The 16,647-nt window shown below is 37.1% G+C and overlaps 1 protein-coding gene across 1 annotated transcript in view; it reads left to right on the plus strand.

Moving 5' to 3' along the window:
• Nucleotides 1-16,647, plus strand: part of LOC121429228 (centriolin-like) — a 121,612-nt gene that overhangs the window by 48,898 nt on the left and 56,067 nt on the right. The window contains exons 8-10 of the mRNA XM_041626190.1: nucleotides 5,186-5,259; nucleotides 5,816-6,058; nucleotides 8,088-8,256. Of these exons, the coding sequence (XP_041482124.1) occupies nucleotides 5,186-5,259; nucleotides 5,816-6,058; nucleotides 8,088-8,256 (486 nt within the window). The remainder of the gene's footprint in view (nucleotides 1-5,185; nucleotides 5,260-5,815; nucleotides 6,059-8,087; nucleotides 8,257-16,647) is intronic.

Genomic DNA, 16,647 nt, shown 5'->3' on the forward strand with positions numbered 1-16,647 from the left:
GTGAACCTACATGTAGGTTTGATTACACGTGGAACATATGGAATTCGTATTATTCAATCAATAGATTATTTTGAATCTTTAAAAAAATTGAAAAGAAAAATATTTGATGTATTCAGATACAAGGAAATGAAAGGAAATAAAAAAATGTGTGGCATTTTCAACTTTCTCATTTGCCTGTCACCCCTGCTAGTCCGGGAGATTTATTTACCTGAATCAAAGGTGCTATGATGCTCATGGGGAAGGACACCGTTGAGTAAGTAAACTGCAGCATATCGGCACGCTGCTATGTATAAAACATATGGGGAAAATGAAATCGGGCACAAGGGCGACGCATGGGAATAATTCCTTATTTATTACCCAGAAACTTCTTAAATGTTTTCATTTCTAATTTTAGGGGAAAAAAAATTAAAGAAAAAAATCTCAAATTGTATAAATCATCTATTCCTTCACCCCTTCACCATATTTCTCATATGTTTTGTACACACCAAGGTTCAAATTAAATCACAATATACATGTACATGTATTCAACAGAATTGGAGCTGATATAGGTATGTGAGACAAGAAAGACGGCTCCTTTCCATTTAAATTTATGAAACACCGAAAGCTTCGCGCTTCGTCATGCAGGGTGGTACCAGACCTTCATTTTTGAGGAGCGCAATCGCGCTCCTATCTATCGGCTACTAAAAAAAATAAGAACAAAAAATCCTGCTCCTAAAAAAAAAATGAAGAATATTCACCTCTTTCCCGACTATGATTTGAACTTACTCTTGGTAAATATTGTCGTCCCACATGTAGACTTCCATGGTGTTGCCATGAAAATCTACATATGGGACTACAATATTTACCGAGTTTAAATCCAAATCAGAGTCGGGAAAGAGGTGAATATTCTTCATTTTTCTAATAGTTTTCAACTAAATCAAAATAATTTCAAGGAATTATGGAAAATACAATGTAGATGGCCATTTCATGGATTTAAAGATGTAAAATTTTAGCAAAGATTTTTTTTTTTTAGCAGGAGCGCGATATTTTCTAAACGTATTGACCAGGTCTAGTTTCATCACAGATTAGCTATTTGCATATACGATGTTAAGAAAGAAAAATCTACAATTTATCATACATGCATTGTATTGAATTGATTTGAGCTCCTCAAGGAGAGCAATTTTGAGGAGCTCAATTGAGCTCCTCAAAAAAATAAAGAGAGCAATTTATTGAGCTCCACAAAATTATAAACATGAAGGACTGGTACGTGTATGTATTATTTTCTCTAATAACAATAATGATAAACAAGATACAGTATGATAATAGCCAATATGTAGTATACTAGATATATAGAAGGCATATAGATATTTACAACAAGAATAAGTAAAACTTCACATTGTCATAAATATTTGACCTCTGATTATGATGGACTTTGCAGGGTGTGCTGTCTGATTTTTCTCTTTTCATTCAAAATATGTTAGGGGGATTTCACCTATTAATTCACATGTTAACTTTCCAATCTTTTGTCTACTTGAAAAACAAAATGTTGGTGAAACTGAATAGCTCATTTCGGGACCGTATTTTTATAATCGTTCTCCGCTGCACAATCCTGCATCGGAATACCGGACGATTTTTGCCCAACCTCATTGACAGAGTTGAAAAGGGGAGGAGTCCGATAGCGGTAGAACTAATGCGTTCCGCTTCTATCCGCCGCTGCGCTATGGCAGATCAGCGGGACACGATTCGCCCCTACGTGTAGATTCTGCAATGGCACACGCTCCTTGAAGCTTCTTTAAAATGGGAAGATTGCAGAGCTAAAATTGATTGGCATATCAATTAGCAACAAAAACTTACTATTCAATTCCGTGTAGTCAAGATCCTGATTCTGTGAATGGCAAACCACGATTTGGGCCACGATGTACATATATGTATGTATGAACTTTGATGCTCTCCTATTAAAACGCATGTAGACCCACTGTTGTGTAATGTGCATGTGTGTGTTGAGTGAATCTCATCCGGTCGGCACTCATATTTTTAGCTTAGTTTAAAATGGATCATGCCATGCTGGGTATTTGCCTCAGAATGTGATAAAGACTGAATGTTGGGTGTTTTACAAATTTGATACTTGTAAATACATCACTCTTCATTGATTTTAACAGGCCCATATTTTCATTGTGAATGATCTATTTAGAAGCTCTACTTTTAATTTGTGTTAATGACTAGTCATCATGTTGTGTCTGTTTCCTCCCTCCCTCTCTCTTGGTGTTGAGCTTTAGTTTGAATTTATTGTTAATTAGATAGCTAGCACAGATAATCTTTGGTCACACGATATGAATAGATAATATTGTTATAACTACATATACCCGGTGAAAATATTGACCAGTTAACTTATATTTTAAAAATGAAGGATAAAAATACCGCAGCATTCAAATTTCCACCAATGATTCAGGAACCGATAATTACAATAACACTTTTATTCACTTGATTTTCCTGTCATATAAGCAAATAAGTACTGAAATCGATGATTTCAGTTTGTTTTGTATAATTTGGTAAATCTAATATCTCGCTTAATAACTTTGTGCACTCAAATCTTGCTCAATAAGTTTGTGCATGGACCTATTTGTCCATGGTTTGTGCAATCCAGATTACTAGAGTTGAAGATGAATTCCAATTGATCTCATTTTGAACTCCGAACAAGGGCGCATAGACCATAAGATGTTTATGAAGAATAAGAAGAGAGAAAGAGATGTATGAGGTGTATGGGAGATAGATTGAAATGATGAAGGTTGGAGAAAAGCGGGCCAATCTCATTAGCAATCCTTTTATTTCATTACTTAATCTATAATCATACATATTTTTCATAACCAGAATAATTTCATTTTTAAACGTCATCTGTACTGCATTATTACTAGTACCTCACATTATTTTGCTATTATTACAAATGATACCTCGGTCACATTTTTTGGAATAGCTACACATGTGGTATGATTAAAACTGCCATTTTTGACGTCCTCTGTTTGCAGTTTAGGCCGTCGTGACTAAAGGGATACTCCGGGCTGAAGATATTTATTTATCAAGAAAAATAATAGAATTCAAAGAGCAAAATGCTGAAAATTTGATCAAAATCGGATAACAAATAAAGTTATTATTCAAGATTTGCATTATTCTGGTGAAACAGCTCAAGAGGTCATGTAGGGTCAACAAACTTTGGTAATGTTGGGGGTATTTGTGGTACTGTCATCATAACTTTTTAAAGTTAATGGATCTAGTTAAGGAAACTTGGACATATACCCAAAATTGCTCATAAACATGATTTCATGTACAAATCCAATGCAAGCTGTGTTTTTAGCCAAATTCATACATGTATCATTATTTCTACTTTTACTGATTAGACTTAGTTAATTTTGCCTTGTTTATGATCAGAATTAAGTCTGGAACGATTTCCATCGAAAAAACAAAAAGTAAAAAAGCAAGGAAATACATAAGAAATTCAAAAAAACAATAAAATACATAAGAAATCGGTCTTGGTACCAGAATTTTTTTTCATTCACAATTGATAGGAGTGCTATAAAGAATATTTTCACCCAGAAATAGCATTCTACTTTTCTAGGAGCTTTATTTATTGAATCTCAGCAAAAAGTATGAATTCATGAATAAATTAGCATAATTAATTCATATAAAATAAAAATATATGAATGCAGTGAAATTTACCAATGCACCTGCATAGACTTTGTCATTCTCTACCATCATGCAAATTTCCATTGCGATCGCGCAATCTGCGGCTGAGATCTTGAGGGGGGCCATAATGGTCCCCCCCCCCAACCGAATGACAAGAATACATGTAGATGCCAGGGAGATTAAGGGTTAACATAAGGTTATGATTTTGAAATGTCATCATAACTTCAAAATTTTATGGACCTAGTTCATGAAACTTTGCCAAAAGGGTAATCAAATAATACCTAATATCCTGCTTGAGTTTCAAGTCACATAACCAAGGTCAAAGGTCATTTAAGGTCAATGGATTTTGGCCAAATTGGAGGTATTTGTTGAATTACCATCATTATGATACTTCATGGATCTGATTCATAAAACTTGGAAATATCAAGTAACACTGAACATTCCGTGCGAGTTTCAGGTCACATGACCAAGGTCAGTGGTCATTTAAGGTCAATGAACTTGGGCCATTTTGTTGGTATTTGTTGAATTACCATCATAACTCTGAAATTGTATTGGTCTAGTTCATAAAACTTGGACATAAGAGTTATCAAGTATCACTTCACATGACCAAAGTCAAAGGTCATTTAAGGTCAAAGAACTTTGGCCATTTTGTTGGTATTTGTTGAATTACCATCTTAACTCTGAAACTATATTGGTCTAGTTCATAAAACTTAAGAGTAATCAAGTATCACTGATCATCCTTTGCAAGTTTCAGGTCATATGACCAAGGTCAAAAGTCATTAAGGTCAATTCACTTTGACCTTGTTTGAGGTACGTGTAATTATTAAATTGCTGTCATACATGTACATGTAACTTTCAAATTTTATGGATATAGTTCATGAATTGTGGACATACATGTAGGTGGAGCGTTGTGGCCCAGTGGTTTAGAGTCCGGACTTTGAAACAGAGGTTCGTGGGTTTGAATCCAAGCCATGGCGTAATTTCCTTCGGCAAGAAATTTATCCACATTGTGCTGCACTTGACCCAGGTGAGGTGAATGGGTACCTGGTAGGATTTATTCCAAGTATCAAAGCGCAGTTGAGTATATGCACATAGTAAATGCGCTATATAAATGGACATATTATTATTATATAATCAAGTATCACTGCCAAGTCCTAGGTCACATGATCAAGGTCAAATGTCATTTAGGGCAAGGAACGTAGTATTGTATCATTATATGAATGGTGTTTTTGTGAATATTTTATAGTTTTCAAACCAAAATCAGCACTGCTGCTATATTGAATTGCATCTGCCCACCAGTTGACCCTGCTCATTTATTAATAGCATTTGTTAAGTATAATTGCTATTAAAAGTCAAGTATTGATCTAGTCCAGTGTCAGGTCTGTATTTGAAACCATTTCAAAGTTTCTCTTGCACACAGTTCCTCTGGATCCACTTTAACCCATTCATAATTTGTATACTGACTTTTGCTTTTTTACTTTGGAATGATGCATATGTTGAAGTCTGTTTTGTTTCTTGTTCATCGTAGAGGCAAAATCTAACCTGAAATATACAAATTTGGAAATACAAGATGCTAGCAGTCAAGAGGCAAGTTTACAAGAAGTAAGCACCTATTTTTCTTTGTTTACAATATGGACTTAACCTGAGGTGGGTAAGTCCCTGAACATTGTGTAAATTTAGTAAAGAAGGCAAATGTACTTTGTATATGTAAAACTCAAATTTTTCAGACACAAGGCATACATATCTTGTACCGGCTCATCTCCCCATGCGTATGTGGTGTGTCATAGTAAATCATTTCCATTTCCTCTTTTTACATTACCTGTCATTGTGGACATACCTCTGAGATACATGTAAGTGCTGTCCCCAAACCATTCATTTTACAATGTTTTGTTAGCTGTTATAATCATTATATTGCTTGTTACTCTTTTGGTTTTACATCAAATTGATCCCCTACCAATGAATCGTTCATAAAGTCCCTAAAAGCTTGTCTGTTTTTATAGACAACTGCCTTCATTCATATTTGTATTTCGTGTGTTTTGGTATGAATATGTAAATTGACATTGTGAGGGCTTTGGGCTATTTGGGAAAAAAGTGTCATAAATATTGGATATTGATATACAACATCCTTGATGAATCATATATAATTTTCATATACCAGGATATTCACAAACTTGTGAAGGAGAAGGCCCAATTATCTTCCCAGTTAGACCAGATGTGTAAGGTTCTGGACCAGCATCATCACATGTTAGAACAGAGTGAGCAGCTGGAGAGGTCCAAACAGGAAGCTCTAGGCATTATGGGAAGGGAGCTGGAGGAGAAGAGAAGAGAGCTGGAAGGACGCCAGAAAGATTTGGAGAAGATAGCAGATATGGTCACACAAGAAGAGGATAGACTTTCAACGGTAAAAATTGCTATGCAGAGATAGAAAAGTTATATTTTGATTTCATTACTCGTGTTATTTGTATTTAACCATGATTTTGTTATGATGTCATGTCGTTTGATTTGATTGATCCTCAGATTTTTTTTGCCCCAAAATTGAAATGAGTTTTGTAGCTGTGCTTTGTTTCCCAAACAAGCCGTATTGTACAATCTTTAGAGGGAGCTTTTAATCAAGAAGAATTTTGTCAGTATTTGTAACTTGCTCCTAGCCCATCAGATGACAGGATTTGCAGCAGCTTATGGCATTTGTCTGTGAAAACAATTAACAGTACTTTTTATAAATCATTTCCCAAGATGATTAAGACATGATGAGAGACCGGGCTCTGTAACACAAAGATAAGTTATCAATTGCTAAATGAATTGACCAATCAATATCAATGTTACCCGCGCATTTGGTTTAAAATACTGACCAGAGACCAATCAGTGTGGTTCTTTCATGTTGCAATCCATTGCAAACCTTTTGTTATGGAGCCGGGGGGGGAGGGATTTCATAAAGCTGTTCATACGTTAAAAGCGACCTTAGGAACAACTGGTGATTCATTCTTGTGGTCAATGATATTTACAATTCTTGTTCATTGGTGATTATTTAAAGCATAAGACAGGATCACCGGTCATTCTTAAAGTCATTCTTAACTAAAGCTGTAACTGATTTTAAAATCGGCTCTCGATTTTATCAAATTAATTGGCGATCACCTTCCAATCTTCGATCATGCCCCTTGAAGTAGAAAAACAAATTTTAAAAATCGGCATGATTGTTTGGGACATGTTTCAAGAATGTTTTGATGTGCTAGCTATTTAGAGGTCGCATCAATCGGAGAAAAATGCCCTATTATCTCCGACGATGTTAACTGATAGGTATCTTCTCTTCAACCTTGTGACAGCGGACGCCAGCGTGAAATTTTAAAGGTTGTACTACTGACAGACATCACTGCGCTACTCTCATCCATCGTTTACGATGATAGACATCTTCTCTTCAACCTTAATTCATTTGTCTTTGCAACTTAATTTGGAAATGCTTCTTTTATATTTCTTCTTGGATATGAAAAACTCAACACATTTTAATATGTTCCGAATCATCACACGTGCTTGCGACTTTTAATACATTTTAATTGCACTTGCAACTTTTAAAATGAGGAGCTGTACGAGATCATTCCCATAATTCTAAATCGCTAGCACCTAAAAATACTTATGAAAATGTCCCGCTGATCATTCATTAACCTGTGATCTATGAGACTTATTTTCATTTTATTTGCCTTCGCGTCTTTGCTCAGAAGATGCGTTATTCGTTTATCTTTCTAATAAGATTCACTCCATTTAATGCAGCAACACCTCGGGGGCGTCGTCTAGTGGTTCTGACTCTCGCCTTTCAGAGGGTCGTGGGTTAGAATCCTAGCCATGGCATGTTTTCCTTCAGCAAGAAATTTATCCACACTGTGCTGCACTCGACCTAGGTGAGGTAAATGGGTACCGGCAGGAAGTAATTCCTCAAAAAGCTGTGTGCACCAGAATCGGTAGACTAGCTTAGCCGGGGTAATATAAGAGCGCCTTGAGCACCTAGCAAGGTGGATACATGGGCTATACAAATCCTATGTTATTTATTTATTTATGATTTATTTATAAAGCCCTTTTAAAACATGTTCCAAAAGATAACGCATTTTGGCGACTCCAATTCCAATGCATTCTTCTTTGTGGCTTTGTCAGGAAGATGCACTCTTAACTGCTGATGTGCACTTAATATGTAACATGCAATCTTATTGATTGATATGCAATAGTGTGCGTCCTCTTTAATGGTACGATTTGACCAATACGGTGATGCTTTTTATAATGTGCACAGCAGGGAATGTAAGTACGACTCTTCAGTTATACTTACGGATGTTCCACAATTAAAATGATAAGGGTTTATAGACTCGCATGCACTTGAATGCATTATGAAAAGCAGAAATAATGGGATAAAGCTTTTTGAATTCAAGTTTGAATTTATGATCTTTCAGGTTTCTAGACAGACTGTTAAATATCAGGAGACAATGAGAGCTCAGCTTGAGAACCAACAGAAAGAACTAGAGATATTGACAACGCAGAAAGACTCCATCAATTCTAGATTAGATGAGAAACAAGGAGATGTCCAGTATGATGAACTGAAGACAAGGATTCAAGAACTTGGTAGGTTGATAGGAGACGATCACAACAGTGATTTCATAGAGCTGTTAGTAAAGGTACATGTATGCATGACACATTAATAGCTTGTTTTCAGGTGTAAGTCTTTATTATTGGTTTTGTATAAAGTTTTGTGAAACTTAAAGCTAAATGAAAGTAGTTGCAGTAAAACACTGATTTCGTGAGAAAGTCTTTAAAACCATGGTTAAGTATTAATATATCATCGTAGATCTAGATCTGGTACAGTTACATAAACTGAACTTTTTTGAAATCATAAAATCTAGCTAAAAGACGATCACACTGAAGATCGCCAACACAGCACACGTGGGACAGTGTATTATTATTGCTGGAATAAAGACCCAACGGAAGTGACCGAATCTGCGCTTATTTTGCTTATTTCTCAGCAATTACACAATTTCTTCCAGAATCCTTCGGCACATATTTTTATTCATACAAACAGACACTTTCGTGATCATTATATTAGATTCTGTAAAAAGTTATTTTGAGATCGTTCCCACAACAGGAATTTATCTTTAATAGGACAGCTTTATTAAATAGCCCCTGTATTCTTCTCTAAATGCCTTCATGTCACTCTATGAATATTTGTTTTCTTCTACTCTCACATGGATCACACCCTGTTTCACATAATTTTCAACTTTTGGCAACAAGCAAAAACTTGATCCTTGAATACTGGGATAGCAACCATTGCCTGCTGCACTCTCATTAATAGTACAATGGAGATGATGTTGGTTGCCCTATTACTAGAGCTTTTGTGAGTAATGTTCCAGCCAGATATCCACCAACCTTAACCCTTATTAAACTTGGGGGGTCAATTTGACCCCCCCCCCCCTCAACAAATGTTGTCTGCTGTCTGCATGCAGCTGCACCCTTATAATGGCTTCGACTGGCCAGCCAAACTAGGTGAAGGTGTATTCAGTGAGTTTATAAGCCCTCTGCAAATTAGGGTCTGCCTACCTATACATGTGAAGACTGGACTCTGCAGAAAAAAAAGCCGCCAGATTGTTGTAATGAAGAGAAGGTGGTTTCTGCAATGCACTGGGCAAGATGAGGCACATACATGTAGAAAATCTTAGTTATTCACTGCATCCATTTCTGTCTCCAGGGGTCTTGACTTTGTCTTGCTACTGGATATAGATGGTTTTGGATGAGAGAGTGAGGTGGACAAAGTGCAACACTTCTTCATCTTGAACAAAATTCATAGCATAAGTCATCAGTCATCCTACCATAATCTTCAACTTCAAGTCCTATGGCATCAGGCATGCGACAGGTGTGGGTACACTGGTAGTCGTTACTCGTAGCAATGTACACGGGCAGATTTGCCCATAGGCTTGCCATTCATTGACTGGAGCAGCAGTAGATTTAGGCAGCCATCTGAGAGAATGAGCCGCCCTGTTTAGGAATGCACCGCTCACCTCCATAGCATGAAGAGAGGACTAAAAAGGTGTCCCAAACATTGCATGCTGCAAGTTACCCTAACAAGCATACCAGGCCCAGGTTGTATAAAAGTTACTATTATGATTCCTTTTTAATCCAATAGTAACTACCATGATAACAATGCTCATCAGGCAATCAAAATCAAGGATTCCATGTAGGTTACCATCGATTGGTAAAGTTACCATAATGGTAACCTTTATGCAACAGGCCCAGGGCTGATGGGTGCCCTTCTATTGCAGTTGAAAACAAGGAAAAGAGAAAATGTGAATAACATCACTTTTGTTTGGATCTTGGAGCATTCACACTCTTCTTGAAAGAGACCACTCGGAGACCCCAAAGACAAACATCATTAATTGCAAGTGATCTTCCAAAATTCAACATTGATTGTGACAGCATCTTCTTGGTAGGAGTGATCGGAAAGCAAATGCGACAACAATGGTCTGCTTCTACTTCAAACCTGGCATGGTCTTCTGATTACAAGCACAGTGTTCAACCTACATGTACCTACAGTGTACCCATAACAGGACTTCGCGGAGCATCGTCGTTCAAAGCACTGACTATGTCTTAGTAAGAGAGAGGGACAGACAATTTTTGGCTCGAGTGCTGGAATGATCATCACCTCGTCGTCTCCAAACTCAATCTCCATGTCTAGCCCAAGAGACTGCCTTAAGGTATGAGAGTGTCTTTTTCCAGCACCATGGAACAATGTTTAGAGTCTACCTTGCTTGAAGACCAGGATGTTGAGAAAGCATGGGCATCACATAGTGAGACCATGTACAACACAGCCATGGAGTGCTTGTACATTGGATTGTGCACATTTATGAACCGCATATTTTATGTGTGAGCTAAAGAGAAGATGCAAAATTTATGACAAATTTTATGACAACAGTTATAACATCCAGTAGAATAGCAATTCTGTCATATCTCTTAGAAAAGATACATGTATAAGATTGAGAAACGACAAATGTTCAGCATACTGCCGGGTGTCTGGAAAACGAAGACCGGGGACACATATCACACTCGTGTGAAAGCGTTTGTAGTTCATGCACGAAGTGTGTACAAAGCAGTGCAAAGTGTGTCCAAAACATGTGCGCGGGTTAGAATGGACTTTGGACCTTGCCCCCTACACATGTTCTCCCATTGACATAACGCATGTCCCCGGTCTTCGATCTTCGTTTTCCAGACCTGTTGTTGGGTGTCTGGAAAACGAAGACAGAAGACCGGGGATCGCATCCGTCTAGCTAAAATAAACCATTATTATATTCAGATCAAATTCAGGAATATTCTGATATTGGATATGTAATCAGTTATGATTGGTTGATAAGTTAATGATTAATTGTATGGATATCGTTATCAGCTAGGGCATGATAAATACATAACAATTATAACGTACATAATTTATTTCACCCACGGAATTCAGCCATTGCAATTCTCAAAACTGTCATAAAAATGAAAACTTGCATACAATACACCTCATACTGCGCAATCACGTACAAGCAGACTCAACTGCCGTTTGCAACTATTTTACTACCATTGACATTACGCATGTCTTCGGTCTTCGTTTTCCAAACCTGTTGTTGGGTGTCTGGAAAACGAAGACAGAAGACCGGGGATCGCATCCGTCTAGCTAAAATAAACCACTATTATATTCAGATCAAATTCAGGAATATTCTGATATTGAATATGTAATCAATTATGATTGGTTGATGAGTTAATGATTAATTGTATGGATATTGTAATGTGAATGGTAACTGATTGAGCAATATATCGCGCTCAGCTCAGCTGGCATTAAAATTTTATACCATTGACATAATGCATGTTCCCGGTCTTCGATCTTCGTTTTCCAGACCTGTTGTTGGGTGTCTGGAAAACGAAGACAGAAGACCGGGGATCGCATCCATCTAGCTAAAATAAACCATTATTATATTCAGATCAAATTCAGGAATATTCTGATATTGGATATGTAATCAGTTATGATTGGTTGATAAGTTAATGATTAATTGTAAGGATATCGTTATCAGCTAGGGCATAATACATAACAATTTAACGTACATAATTTATTTCACCCACGGAATTCAGCCATTGCAATTCTCAAAACTGTCATAAGAATGAAAACTTGCATACAATACACCTCATACTGCGCAATCACGTTCAAGCAGACTCAACTTAACTGGCGTTTGCAACTATTTTACTACCATTGACATTACGCATGTCCCCGGTCTTCGGTCTTCGTTTTCCAGACCTGTTGTTGGGTGTCTGGAAAACGAAGACAGAAGACCGGGGATCGCATCCATCTAGCTAAAATAAACCATTATTATATTCAGATCAAATTCAGGAATATTCTGATATTGGATATGTAATCAGTTATGATTGGTTGATAAGTTAATGATTAATTGTAAGGATATCGTTATCAGCTAGGGCATGATTAATACATAACAATTTTAACGTACATAATTTATTTCACCCACGGAATTCAGCCATTGCAATTCTCAAAACTGTCATAAAAATGAAAACTTGTGTGAAAGCATTTGTAGTTCAAGCACGAAGTGTGTACAAAGCAGTGCAAAGTGTGTACAAAACACGTGCGCGGGTAAGAATGGACTTTGGACCTTGCCCCCTACACATGTTCTCCCATTGACATAACGCATGTCCCCGGTCTTCGATCTTCGTTTTCCAGACCTGTTGTTGGGTGTCTGGAAAACGAAGACAGAAGACCGGGGATCGCATCCGTCTAGCTAAAATAAACCATTATTATATTCAGATCAAATTCAGGAATATTCTGATATTGGATATGTAATCAATTATGATTGGTTGATAGGTTAATGATTAATTGTATGGATATCGTGATGTGAATGATAATTGATTGAGCAATATATCGCGCTTAGCTCAGCTGGCATTAAAATTTTATACCATTGACATAAAGCATGTCCCCGGTCTTCGATCTTCGTTTTCCAGACCTGTTGTTGGGTGTCTGGAAAACGAAGACAGAAGACCAGGGATCGCGTATTTGTCTAGCTAAGAAAGGCCTATAAAATTCAGATCAAATTCAGGAATATTTTGATCTTGGATACGTCATCTGCTATGATTGGCTGCGGATAAGTTATGGTTATTTGTGTGAATTTTTGGTATCGGCTAGGACATTATTAATAAGGATACATAACAATTATATAATATTGGATGGCCTTGAGGTTAATACAAGGAAATATTGGACAAGCTTTGCATAAATATTGGACGAGTCGAAGACGAGTCAAATATTTTGCAAAGCGAGTCCTATATTTCCTTGTATTGACCGAAAAATGGGACATCCAGTATTATGATTATTATTCATACAGAGAATTTTAGCAAATAATTTTTAACTTACCCTCCCGCCCTGAGACTCTGACTCTGCTGTATGATGGGGGGACCTAAAGCTACGCACTTTGTTTTCAAACAATAAAAACTGTCCCAATTTAATATTTCAACAAATTATGTTTCACTAATTTGTGGCAAACATTCTAAAGATCATTAACCAAGTAGAAAATATCACAAAAATCACTAATACGAAAATCCCGTCGTGTTTTTCGAACACCTCTTGATTTTGCCGCCCGATGTAGAAAGGGTCCTAAAGCTACGCACTCGATTTACCATGATGCAAAAAAATAGTATTTCCTGTGCCTCAATTTCTAAAATATATTCAAATTATTATAGGATAAAATGAAATTAAAGCGAATATAACTCCAAACTTCCTAACACTAACAGTTGTTGGTTTTCTCTGCATTTAGAGATTTACTGCAGCCTCTGTAGAAAAAAATGAATAGGAATCGTTCATCACTCTGCAGTCACAGTTCCACACACAGAGTGCGCATTTGCCATTGAAAACTGCATGCACGTGCGATGAGTGGTGCGTAGCTTTAGGACCCCCTACCATTGTCACAGTGGAAGTGAGATTGTATTCACTTATTTTGTTTCTATGGATACAGGAGGAAAGTAGAAGTGCCATCGTGTGGTGTTGTATAGGGGTGTGTGTGAAGATGAGTAATAGGAGATAAAGAAGAGATTAAATTTCGAGTGTGAAAGGGTCTTCACATTATGACATGTGTGCACTAGGTGTGACCAAGGTTAATCCTTATAGTGTGAAAGTGGTTTGTCTACAATATTGGAGCTAGTTTGAATACATACCTCATTTCTTTCAGCCGAGGAAAGGCTTTTCAAAGTAAATTCTTAGTTTTATTCAGCCCAGGATGGGCATTGTTTGAAGGAAATATCCAGGTGGTTAAATACAAATTAGATTTAATCATGCTCCTTGCACTGGGCAAGTAGTAAGGATTTTTGAGACAGACACACCTAGCCTATAGAGGAGACAGGTACCTTTTCCAAGGGCCTCTTTGACTTTTTTTCGACATGAGTTTCTCTACATGAGTTATTAATTTCAAGAGTTTATTTTCAAGTGATTTCAAGGCAAAAGGAAAGACCTGCAATTGTAATGACAGGCAAATTCTTCATTACGATGAATTTTCTCAAGCATTTATAAAGAGCACCAACGGTGAGTTAATTCTCATAATTATCTTGAGATTTGGAAGTAATTAAATAAATGTGTATGTTTCTAAGTGTGACAATAAAACAGGTCACGATAAAGCTTTAATTGAAATGTATTAATTAAGTAATTATATTGAGTAAAGTCTTATCTTTGAACTTTGAACAATGTGTCACTTTAAGTCAGAATCTTGGAAGTCTTAAGATAGAAGAACTTTGTAAGAATGGATACAAATATGAGAGTATTAAAGATGAACTGCATTATTTGTGTGAACCATTTTAGATAGATTATTAGTTAATCAAGAACCGCATAGTAGAAATTGTTTATGAAATCTATTTTTAGATGGCAGGTAGTCTGGGGCAGGAGACACACCCCATCCAACTCTGATCCAACTACCAGTAAACTCAGCACTCAGGAGTCATGTACGATCATCACGACACAGCTTCGTCTTAACTACATAAAGGATTCTCAACGTCAAATCTTCAAGCGGTGACGTATGACATTTGATCAATTGAGAGAGTGACACAACTATGAAACATTTGGAACGATTTTGAGCGGTGTCATTTTGAGAGACTATAAATCCATCTTAGTTTGTGAGAGTTATAATGCGGTTCGTTTTTCAAGTTTAAAAAAGGTTCATTTCATAAATCAGTTTATTGTTATATATTTTTTTTAGGTTTGTACTCTGGTATATTATAAAGTCATAGAAGAATAGTAAAACAAACTTTGGATTGATGTTTGTTTGTAATCTGGTGTATTGAGAAGAAAAGGATAGCAAGACAAGACTTATGAATAATTAAATACATCAGTATTGGTGATAGAACATAGATCTTTTGAGTCTGTTAGTTTTTTTGTTTATCTTTGATGAGTGAATTTGCAAAGTATAGTTATTTTCATGTGACAACCATACAAACTTCGGGGATTCCCCTTCTAGTCGTCCAATATTTTCAATATTGTGTCACCTCGGAAAAAAATATATATATTTTTTTTCGGCGTCCCCCCCCCTAAATTCACGTGGACCCCCCTGAAACGTGTGTTGCCCCCCCCCCTAAAATTTAGGTTGATGACCTTTTTAGGGGCGCTTTTCAAATTTTTTACCTGTGTCCATCCCAAAATTTCAGGTGGACACCCCCTAAATTTTTTGGCTTCCGCCGCCAATGGTCCCAGGTCTTCAACTGGTCTGGAAAACGAAGACCGGGGATTTTTTCTAGGTAATTACCACTTATAGCGTGCTACGGACACGTTTTCATGCAATTGTACTTCGTTTTCTTCAAGTCAACTTATAAAAAGTTATGTCGGCATGACGAGATACGATATCTCGCCAAGTCGACTTCTCAAAGGTCATATAGCCTATGTGATTGTGGACATGGCATGATTAAGTTTCTCGCCAAGTCGATGGCACTTAAAACATGTAAAAGGGATGGTCCGTGCTGAAAATATTTATATTTTAATACATAGAGTAGAATTCACTGAGCAATGTGCCGAAAATTTTATCAAAATCGGATAAGTAACATTGAGTCATTGAAATTTAAAGTTTAGCAATATATTGTGAAAACAGTCGTCTTCACAAAATATTGCTAAATTTTAAAATTCAATAACTTTGTTATCAGATTTTGATGAAATTTTCGGTATTTTACTCAGTGAATTCTACTCTTAGTCATTAAGCTATACATACTTTCAGCCCGGACCATCCCATTAAAAACTCCGTATAAAATAAACCTAATTGTAATAGAAAGCAATGTCATCGACCTAAGACAGGTGGCAAGCGCGCCCTTGTAGAATGTTTTCCATACGGTCGGCGAACATGAAACACTAGTGCGTCGCTTGCTTACTACTTTGCGGTTAAACCGGCCGAGACGTTCCCACGCGTACATTTCGAGACAGCAACATTCAGTACGCGTTTGGAAGAAAATTACCGTTTACACGTGCATCGGCTTTTTGTTCAGAACCAAAAGCCGATGCAGAATTGGCTTTTGGTCTATCTTGCACCGCAGAATCGGCTAACCCTCTCTGGGAATCGACGGGCGGACGACATATAGTGAGAGCCGAAGTGGAGTTAGTCCGGAGTCCAGGAGGAGTAACTCCACTTTGGAGGGCAATATGAAAATTCTGAGATTAGTTCGATCCAGATTCAAAACGGAGTACTCAACCCACTTCGAGAAGAGGGTTACATATTACTCCGCACCGGAAATGCGGTATGCGCTTATCGCTGTGATCGGCCACAAGTATGGCGCGAACTCGCTTGGAAACCATGGCAACGACTGCGGATACACCGCTGCAGTGCTTGCCAGTGTGAAATGGGGTTTAACGTCGGTCCGCAGTATAAGCGGATCAACTCAACTCGGAGTTACTCCGGAATAACTCCACTTCGCCTTCACTATAATATACCGTTTTCATACTGAAGGCGAAGTGGAGTCACTCTGGAATAA

Source organism: Lytechinus variegatus, chromosome 15 (genome assembly GCF_018143015.1).
Source record: "Lytechinus variegatus isolate NC3 chromosome 15, Lvar_3.0, whole genome shotgun sequence".
Taxonomy (NCBI): Eukaryota; Metazoa; Echinodermata; class Echinoidea; order Temnopleuroida; family Toxopneustidae; genus Lytechinus; species Lytechinus variegatus.